Source organism: Argiope bruennichi, chromosome 1 (assembly GCF_947563725.1).
Source record: "Argiope bruennichi chromosome 1, qqArgBrue1.1, whole genome shotgun sequence".
Classification (NCBI taxonomy): Eukaryota; Metazoa; Arthropoda; class Arachnida; order Araneae; family Araneidae; genus Argiope; species Argiope bruennichi.
In genome coordinates, this window is record NC_079151.1 from 7,209,866 (window position 1) to 7,221,408 (window position 11,543).

Consider the following 11,543-nt stretch of genomic DNA (forward strand, 5'->3'; position numbering starts at 1 on the left):
AGTAAGGAAGACGAATTCCCCAGAAGTATGCAAAACAGGCAATCTTCTCTGCTGGAAAAACCACCACAAAGCAGCCACGCATGCCGAAAGTAATTTATTCCGTCCTCAAGTTTTTACACGGCCTGAAATTCAAAGTGGCTCCATTTTCTTCCGGCCCATTTTCTCAAATTCGTTTTTTCCCCTCAAAATAAACTGATTAATAGGCGTTCATTGCCGAACCTTTAGAGGCGGACACTTGGTTGCATTCCTCCCCTCCCCTCCTCTGCCATTTAGACAAGTTTTAATTACTTGACTATAAGAGAGGTGTGAGTGAAGAAGTAGTAGTGCCTTTGTTCCATAAATTCTTACTGTTTCATAGTTTCATTTTTTAACGAAGAAATCTTTCAACGGTATTTAGCTTTTGGATAACTTTGTTCTGATCAATTAGATTTTAGATTCAATTTTAGAAACAAATCTGCTGGTAAAATTTCATAATCTTAACTCGTATTTATGAATACCGTGTTCAAATTCTGAGGATTTCTTTTTCAGAATCTTGAGAGGCCCACTTCTGTACTAAATTTGTAATATTACTTACTTGCGCTGGTTTTCATAAGTTAATAAGAAAGTTTTTATTTATATGTGTTGCTAAAGGATTCTAGATGAATGTTTTTTTCTTCACAAAACTGAACTGAATGCATCACTTTTTGCCTCCGTGTTACCATAGCGTAGTGTTTAATGAGAATGTTGTATCACTTTAATGTACTTTAAATGTTGTTAATAACTTGTGAAAAAAATTTAATTTCAACTGCTTTTAAAATTATTTCAATGTAAATTATTTTCTCACCTTCATTGAAAATAATGTGACAAGCGATAAGAGGTTTCTGGGCATTATGATATATTATATAAGGATATTTTTATACTAAAAAGCGTACATCGATTAAAAACAGATGTCTATTTATTCTTATTACCCAAATCTATCTAATTATATATATGTTCGAAATATTCCAAAAAGTGATCAAATCATAAAATCTTGTTCATGAGAAAATGTCACTGAGAGACTGTTGCTTTCCTCCATATTTCGGTATTTTCTTGTTAAGTGTGATCATTACTTTTGAGAATTTGGGAGGAGCTGTTTGAACCTACTCATATATACATATAAAGAAATTTGATGGCTTTTTATTACCAATGACTGAGAAAAGTAAATAAAGATTCAGTGAAGAATGCTAATTAGCAACAAGTAAATATAAACATTTCGTGTTATTGTTATTTAGTCTTTATACTATTTTTTATACACAAGCACACACATACACACACTCATATATATATATATATATATATATATATATATATATATATATATATATATATATATATATATATATATATATATATATATATATATATATATATATATATATATATATATATATATATATATATATATATATATATATACTAAAAATAAAATTGATCAACTTTTATTAATAGAAAATCAAAAGTAGAAAAGTAAATAAAAAATTTCTTTTTAGAACACGAAATAGGAAGGGCTTTATTTTAAAACGCAATATTATAAACTATTTATCAAAGTCAAAATGTGGTTTTACAAAACGATGCATTAAATGTTCGTTTACTGGAAACAACTTTAATCTTGCATTCGATGATTCAATGATTACAGTTTAGTCAGGCCTATCTGTTTTGCTTGTGAAATTGCTGACGAATCTGTTTTTGAATAATGACTAAATATACGTCTTTCAAATTTCTCAATCTTCGTTACATCCCAAGGAAATGTAAAACATTTTTTTTTTTTAAATACCAGTAAAAAAAACTCAAAGAAAAAGAAAACAATTGTGAAGTGGAAAATTGAAAAAGAAATGGTGAAACTTTCATTAAAACTAAATGATCCCAAATTATTTGTGCGTACTTGTAAAACTATTTGATTTTTTCGCTAAAAAAAGGCTGGAAAAGGCGATGTACAAGTTGCTTCATGAGCTAACTATAAAGAAATATCGTTTAAAACAATCAACAAATCAAATCGTTTCACCAACATTAACTGTATTATGTATTCAGTTTCCTACCATTTTTCTAATCTTCACTCATGTTCATGAATTAAGGACCTTTTATTAACCACGGCCAATAAAGGTTCAGAAACAAAACAAATGTGACTCACTCTCCACATAAGATGACGTTCCTTGCTTACAATGAGGGTAGTTGATTCTTTTAAATAAAAAGAGGTAAATTTTTTCTAGCAAAGGAAGTCCTACATGAAGAATGTCAGCAATTTTCTCCGAAATATTTTAATTAAATTTGCCTTTCTCCGAACAACTTAATGAAATTATTAATTGCTGTATAATACATTTTAAGTTCTTTAAATTTGCATCGAAATGGCTTTAAATAGATTAACACAAACATTTTTAATTAAATTTTCAAATAATATTTTTAAAATTGAAAATGCTGTGAAATTATTTTTATCGACATTTTAAATCTGAAAACACCAAATTCTAGTTTTTTTTAAAGGTAGAAAACGTCACACACACACACACAAAAATGTAGGATTTTCATTCGTCTACAAACCATTATTTTTAAAATATGTTTACATAGTAACAATTTACAAAAATGAAATATGAATTGTAGATTAAAGTAAAATCTCTCTATGGCATCGATTTCTCGATACCATTGTGAACCGTTAATAAATTTTCAAGAGTCTAAAACATAAACTACAGAAAAATAAAAATATTTCAATCTGTAACTAACAATTTGATTTATAATTCATTTCATTTTAAATACATAAACAAAATTCTTCTACCAACCGTTCTACTCCAGAGTCTGTATAATGACTAGCGGAAAGAGAAAACACATACATTTAAACATTTGAATACAATTTATTTCTTTATGAATGACAAAATAAAACGTAAGCATGGATGGAGCATACGTGAACAAACGACAATAGAAATAAGATAAAAATCCTAAACGTGCAATAAATTTGATAAATATTTTTTATGCGTCAGTGGAAAAGATTCCTGATTAGCTAACGTCAATTATTATAAAATATTTGTTCCGTGGTTTTCATCGCAATTCTGTTGCCAGATTCAGTCGCCAGCTGCGGATTAAAAACTGAACTGGTGTTTTTTATTAAATTATTGAACCATTCTTCTCTATAATTATCCGCCTTTGGCGACTAGCTGATTCGTCCAGATGATTAACTTTTTAAACGTTTAATATGGAATAATTAAGTCATAGCGATTGCCCACAGCCGGCGGTCAAGCCTATTTTAGCGCTTGTTAAACTTTGTGTTTGATAGCTATTTCTTTTACATCTTGTTTCCTCAACCTTAATGGAATGCCAGCTTTCTCTAAAACATTTCTAATAATATTTTGCAGCTCCATTAGTTAGATAAACATTGAATCTATTGTAAAGCACTCCATAAAGTAGTTTGAAACTTCATATAGTGATTTGTTTACGTTTCAACGTTGCCATTCAGCAATAAGTAATACGATAATTTTCTGTGGAATGTAAATTTGTTTATATATTCTGACCTCTAAAACATCATAACATGAAACAGAAATGGGATATTATGACCAACTTAAATTTAAGTTTTAAATGAATAGTTATTTTACGGTACTTTAAAATTTTCATAAAAATCTTGCAAATCTTGCTTAGAATACCACAGTTTATGATCACTAAAATTGGATGAAACTTTGATATTATAGTTTAGAATAAAGAGTGCTTTTTATAATTCAAATGCTGAACAGCAGTAACTGACCCCACATTAATGAATAATCAAAAGAATTTGGCTCTTAAATGTGCAACCCATTTTTAGAAGCAATATCATAGAGAGAAGAAAGCTTAAAAAGGATTTTCATGCTAATATTTGATTAATACAATTATTGCACCAATAGAACAAAGATATTAGATTAATAAGTACACGGAATGTACCTTAAAGTACATGAAGTTGAAGTACATGGAATGTTACACAACATTTAAGAATTTTAATTTAAATAGTAATTGTTAGATTTGCTTGAGTTATTTTATTAATATAAACTGGAAAGATACTTGTTTCGGAAGTTTTAAATCTTGAAATATCATATTAAATGTTTTATAATTATGAATTACAAAAGCTGGGATTTTAAATATAGAATTGAAATGTAAGTTGATATTTTTATTATCATAATTACACTGCTTTTTAAATTCTATCAGTATAAAAACGTATTTTCCTAGATTTTGTTTTGGAAATGGCCATTGCTTCTTCAAAAGTAGTAAGTTTTATAGTATCCTACAGATTCTTAAAATAATATATAAGCAGTATTGTGTAAGATCAGCAGTGTTTAGTTGAATCGAGTTATTTGGAGTCATTGAAGACTGGAAATGAAAAAGGAAGTATTTTTCCGGATCAAAGCATAGTCATCATCGAGGTGCTCAGATTGGAAAACTGCGTAAGATTTCGACATACTCGACCTCTTAACATTATTGGAAAACGCTTTGGCAAATAGCCATCCGTTTCCTGGGGAATGCCATGATCATTACGCATTGCAAAAGATGTCTTCAAATTAAAACCGTGCATAGTAAAAAATGGATATTATTGGAAGAATTATTATTAGTTGTTTGCGTTGTTTACACGGAGCGACGAAAACAAAATAAAGAAAGGATAAAAAAATGGAGATGAAATAAGAAGTGAGACATAGAAGACCGACTCTACCCACAGACTTAGAAAAATGCAGTAAGTGTGAATATCGAACTAATATTCATTTTTCGCTATTCCGTAAAATTTACAATCTGGCATTCCATTTTTAGTTTTAATAATTTTATTGATACGGACTTGGAATATGATTATTATTTGAATTTAAAACAGGTAAAAAAACATTATATCAGATATGTAGCTCATTTGTGGGAAAACATTCATTTCAAGTGAAAATATTTCATAGATTCTATTATTTTTTTAATAACGCGGAATGATTGTATCACGCATCTTACGTTTTATACGGATGTTTGCATCGTATTGCCGCGATTCACACTACTTGAATAATAACGTTGCTTTCTTTGGTTATGGAATATCAACTTTCGTATTTTCTAAAGTTGCGACATGAAAATACAATTATTAATCTTAATAAAATGCCACATAGTAAGAATAATTTTAGAATATTTAAAGCATTTTAGCAGGAAAAAACCCCCCAAAACTTTATAACCCAGATTGTTGTTTAGTACTGAATGCACAATATTATTTCTTCTATTATACGAAGTAAATTGTACTGTATTTGTAGCATTTTCTAATATTCTAACCTGCCGAGTAATAAATGATTTATTTGAGTTTTATTTTAGAAAATTCTAATTTATATATAATTCAAGTCATATATAATTCTAATCTGAGGTATTAGGAAAAATTTAAAAGTTTGAAACCTAAATGTAAAATGAGTTAATAGATGTGTTCTATATACACTGTTGATCAGTACTCATATTTTTTTTTTATTAATTTAAGATAATATCTGCGTTGTACTTTTTTTACAAAGATTCAAAGCATCGATGCTCTGTTTTAAAGGCGATTTTTTGTTGTTGTTTATAAGGCATTTTTATGTGTGTTTTTTAAAGGTCCCCGATTTACAAACTGCTTCGCTCAACTGAAAATATAAAGACATGAAAATATTTGTCAAAATCAATACTCACTATATCAATGAGCTGTGAGAGCTTCAATCCCAAATGGACCGTCACTTTATGGCTGTGATTACCCACAGGCCGGATGAGACGGTTGTAGTCACTCAGCAAGTCATCGTGCAACCGCTTGGCGGCCGGATGGGCCTCCGAGATCGCCACCACCATGCACCAAACCAAGATTGGGAGCCACCAGTATCCGCCATATAATGTTGGTGATGCAATGTTTGCTGAGGAAGCCACAGTGTGTGCACCACGTCCGGCATGTGTTGCCTGTGTGGTGTTGCCCTCATCATGACCAGCCACGTCTTCGACATCCTTATTATATACCAGACGGGACTCGGGTCGATAACACTTCTTCATCTTTCTCCGTGCCATCATCTCCGTTATCGTTCCCTTCCTTCTTGAGCTCGTGCTGCTGGTTCGGTGGTTAAAGAGATGCCAGTAGAAACGGATTTGGTGAGGTAGTTCTTACTGTATTAAATATTATATCGAAACCGGTGACCCCAGAGATTGTGTTGAGTCAGTGCGTCGCTTTTTCTAGAGGGGGAAGGTAATGGAAGATCTGGGGAACGCAACGCCACCAAGCGGTCGATCCGGGGAGTGATGCTGCATTGCTCTCGCTCTTCTCCGTGGCATCCATCCCCACCTTCCTTCCCCCACAATGCCTCGAGGTCTCTCTTTGATATTTCGGATGTTGAAATGATTCTAAATGGATGACTAAACATTCTAGAGTGGTGTTATTTTAATTCTGTTGTAGGTCAACCTTTTTCTCTCCCTCTCCCTGATTTTAGTATAGTAAAACTGAAGTCCAGACTAGGAAGCGGAAGTTTGTTACGTCCGTTTTCATTTTAAATAAAAGGGATAATAGAAAAGAAATAAGAGAAATGATATATATATATATATATATATATATATATATATATATATATATATTAGGTTTTTAAAAAAAAAAGGAAAAAAAGAACATGAAAATATATTTGCCTTTTTTAATAAAAAAAAATAATTTATTACGATAAAATCTATCTTATGCTCTTTTTTCTTTCTGTTTCATAGAAAAGCTTCTTCAACTGCTTAGAAAATCTGAATTATGAAATTATCTTAATGCTTCTATTATAAATCCTTTTTTATACTTTAATATTTCTGAGCTAAATTTGTGGTAAGGCGAGTAGTAATTAAGTAAGGGGTATTAATTAAGAGGTATTCAGCTGGTGAAAATGACATGGTGTAAATATCTTCAGCAAAAAAAAAACATGTTTATTATTTACAGTCGACAGAATCTCGGCACTTTCAAAATGTAAATATGCAAAGGATTCATTTAATATAAAATCTTTCTACTATTTCTAACTTTATTTTTAATTAAAATTATATTTTTATTTCATCTCTTGGGACAAAGCGATTTAATAATTCAGAAATTCTAGAAAAATGACTAGAAAGATTTTTAAAATCGTAGAAAGCTAATGTTATCAATGATAATTTTCAAAGGTTCAAAGTTTAGTTAAGTATATTTTTTTTCAGCATGGGATATGAAGGCATTAATTTTCAACAACAAATTTCAATCTCTATCGATTCTTTATTAGATACCGTCAAAAATAGCACTCCAAAGTAGCAGTCAATTTTTGTTTCAATTTGTAGCCATTTTTCATTAAAGCTACATCTCAAGACAAATTGTAAGTTAAAAAAGCATTTTTCAATACCATTAAAGTAGAGATTTCCGTTTTCAAATATTTTTTTGTTTGTTTCAGTAGGTTTTGGTTCATTTAAACTAGCCCTTCTCTTCCGAAATACTGGTTGTATTTAATTTTAATTAAATATTTTATTACAATAAAGAATTTAAATATATATATAATTTTTACTATCCATAATTTTCCCCAGAAAATGTTTTCAAATAGTCTTAGATGTTAAAGCAGTGTTTTTTAATAATTTTATAAAAGTTTAGTTTATTGTGCACGATATCTTCTGACAAAAATTTATGATAAATATGAAGACATCATAGCGCTAGTAATAAATTAATTATCCTTTTCAATTTTTCGCGGTAATGAAATCGCTATTTTATTTTCATTAGCCGCCTTTGGCGATCAACTGCTTTGTCGGTATTAATCATTTCTTAAATCCTTAATGCAAATCTGGTTGGCTTACAGAGCAAGCATTTCTTAACTTAAAATTTAGTTGGCATGTAACATGCACTCTTTCAAAATCCTTCCACTGTTTATTGTGCCTCTCTAAGTTTCTATTTTTTTTTCATCTTCCCTTAAATGTAAAATTCAATTTGAAAAACGGAATGCTTAAACTTCAAATAATTTTTAAACTTCAACTAACGACTTTTTTAATGAAATTAAATGTGCTTATTTAAAATATAAAAATGGAAAGTAACAATTTTCAGTATTGTAATTTTTTATTAGTACTACAGAATACGTTTCATATGTTCAATAACTCAGAAGGTTATTTAACAAAAATGTCTCTAATTGAACAAAAATGTCAGTGCACTAAATTAAGAAAGCAATTGCTAAGCGATTATATATTGTTATATATGGAATTTTGTTACGGTAAATAATAATAGTTTTAAAAAAATGAACTCAATTTAAAAAAATTTATTATTGTTTGATTGGGAAGTTCGATCAGATTTGAAAAAAACGGACTAAATGCATACTTTAAATAGCAATTTACTCTTTATGAAAAAAAAAAATAAGCCGAGGTCCATACTTGCATAATCAACAATAGAAAAAAATTTCAAGATGAAATATTAGCTCTACAGAAAAGCAAGTTGTATAGAAATGGAAAAGAAAGCCAGTGAGGAGTTTTGTAATTTTTTTAATTTCATTTATTTATCTTAATCTGTATGACAACGGCTTTGTAAAGAAATGATCTCAATAGAATAAAAATAACAGTAGTAATTCAGTAGAATAAAAACCTTGTCTTGGTTCTCTTTTTAAACTGATGTGAACTGAATTATTTCCAAGCTTAAGAAATTGGTTAGATTTCTTGAAAACAAGTCCTATAAGTCGCAGCAATGAAAACAATTTCATTTTTTTCTATTTTTAACTGTAGTGATTACTACAGTTCATTTTGTTTGCTTGCGCATAGGAAACATAGTTTCAAATTGATTATTTGATTCATTGCCACAAAAATGAAAGCCCTTTTTAAGCTTTTAACTGGAGCATTTGAACAAAATACAATGAAATCCTCCTGAATAATTTGTATTTCTATACGGAATAAAAAAAAAAGTTGGATTTATTCAGATTATTTATGAGCAACACTTGGAAAAATGTACAGTTATTATAAATCAAATCCATTGCTTTTTTATGCAAACAATGTACGAGAGAAAGTAAAAATATGCTTAATACTCGACACGATAAAATGTCAATATATTCGCAGGTGCACATCATTTATGCACTTGTGCTTCAGTACTTATAATGTAAACAAAATACTTTTGTATAAAATATTATAATATGTAAAATTTTTACTTACAGCACTTTTATACTTAAGTAAGCCATGAATATATGTAACGCCAAAATTTTTAAATCTCATTATTTTTTGAAAATTTACTTACATAAATCCTGTACAGTTAATTTTATCATAAATAATAATCAATGATAGAAACAATTTTGAACAATGATCGAAAGCTTGAAAAAAAGCATTCTCATTAACAACTGGGGGTCAAGTAAATAATTATTTTTTTTTAATTATTGTATTTTCTTTAAAAGGAATGGAAATGCGAAATTTGTAAGAATATTTTCAGTCTATTGGAACATAGTCTTGAATAATAAAGTATTAACTATTTAAGTATTAGAAATCTTTAATAATTTCTATTTAATCAAGTTTTCATGTTTAAAATAATTTACAAAATTAAAAATCCAGTTCCCCAGCCATGCATTTTTAATTCACACGAAGAAAAAAAAATGACATCTATATACTCTAACAGCGGGCCTCTGTTCTCAGCCACTATTCATTTTCTAAGAAAATCTGCATTTTTATTTCATTTGGAAGTTTATGACCCTTAAATACGTCATCAGATGTCTGCCTGCCCTCCTTCATTTTCAATAGAAATTGCGAAATAAAACTTGAGTAAAGCCCCAACCACAGCAACTGCGCCAATTTCACTGATATTCGTTGCCATTGATTTCGCCATTTCGCGAGTATAGTCAATCAAAGAAGTCTGTTGAAATTAGAGAAATCGGTCCAGCTATCAAGGCTTAATTTTGCAAAACTTCTCTAAACAAAGAAAAAAGGGTAAGGTCAGCATAGTGATACCTCTAAGGATCACCCTCATTTATATGAAATGAAATATTCGCATTCGATGTTATGGCTGTGATTAGAGAACTCTGTCGTGGTTCCCTAGAGAGAATGCGCGCTGTTTTTTATTTCCTTCAGAAATGGTGGGTGGAAGGAGAGAGGCGATCCTTGAAACCGTATCAAGAGATCATTAGTTCTCATAGGAAATAGAAATTGGTAAAATACGACCAATGGTTCGACGAGCGGTTTATTTATTTTCTTATCATTTTAAATATATAAATTGTGTTTTTTTTTGTTTTTTGTTTTGCTTTCTTCGTAAAAATATTTATATTTTAAATTCCTGTTAGAGGATAAAAATTTATCATAGAATAATTTTTTTTATAAAATTATAAATTTATATAAAAAAAGAATTACACATGATGGATTATATACATCATAATTTTTGAAAACTTTTTTTTTTTTTTTTTGCGTAAGTTATGAGTCGATGCAAACTGTGCGAAAGAGAAAAAAAATGTAGGAATTCCCTTTTAAACCGTGTTATTTTTTTTTTTTTTTTTTTTTTTTTTGTAAAATTAAGAAAAAAATTACATGAATATTTTCCAAATATCTTTAAAAAATTATCTTTAAAATAAACATCCTGTAAAGTTACTATTTTTCAACGAAAGTTCTATTGAAATTGAAATCACTCTGCAATAGGCGGTGCAAAAAAAATGTGACACACCTCTCTAAACAGTATTTTTTCAACAACAGGATTCGCCCATGGAGGCTCAGTTCCTTGCCGTCTCCTGCAGACATACTTCACGTGTAAATTCGAGCAAAACCTACAGTTATAGGGAGTTTGATTATATCTGTATTGTTATTGTATATAATAATAATTCTCCTTAAAATTTTCAATGAAATATTTATGTTTCTTGATCTCTTAACAGCTTCTTAGGTAAACTATTTTTAAACTTCAAATTTTGGCGGTCACATCACTGTTATTTTTATAGAAGTCTTACAATTTTTTTTCTCTGTACTATGTATCTCTCTCATTTTCTGTCTGCTGAGGTTATATTTAAATTTGAATTTGAAATGGAAGAGATAAATACGAAAATACTTCAATAAGTACGAAAACTTTTTTTACTAAAACCAAGCATATTTTTTAAAAGTATGACTACAGAAAATCGAATCCTTCAGCATTGTCATCTTACGTGTACCACAGAATATGTTTTTGAATTTATGCTATGTTTCCAATAATTATTCAATAAATTTTTTTTGATTCATCCTAAAATTCAATTTTATCTTTAAATAGATTTAAATGTGGTAAACAATATTTTATTTTATTTTAATCAATAAATGTGCTTCTAAAAAACAATCGTGAAGTCATTCTAAATTTTATATAGTCCTTCGATCCTATAAATCATATTGAATAAAATTATCTTGATAGTTAAGATTTCAATCTTCTGCTATCAAGCCTGGTCGACTTTTATGAGAGTCCTGAGTGAAGTTTATGAATTATTCTAAAATAATATATTTGTGATATTGTTTTAGGACGGTCAACAATTTCATTATTTTAGATTGTCCTAGGGAAAGTCAGGCCTGAATGGTGTATCTCTTCAAAATGATCAGGTGAGAGATCTAAAATAGGGAGATTTCATAGAATAGAGAATTTTACTTTCCGTAACCCAGCCAGTTTTAATTGAAAAAGAGTG

The 11,543-nt window shown here is 29.2% G+C and overlaps 1 protein-coding gene across 1 annotated transcript in view; it reads right to left on the reverse strand.

Moving 5' to 3' along the window:
- LOC129988805 (acetylcholine receptor subunit alpha-like) overlaps positions 1-6,131 on the reverse strand; it is a 75,788-nt gene extending 69,657 nt beyond the window's left edge. Inside the window, exon 1 of the mRNA XM_056097112.1 lies at positions 5,635-6,131. Coding sequence (XP_055953087.1) covers positions 5,635-6,000 — 366 coding nt within the window. The 5' untranslated portion in view covers positions 6,001-6,131. The remainder of the gene's footprint in view (positions 1-5,634) is intronic.
- Positions 6,132-11,543: the final 5,412 nt, after the last annotated feature.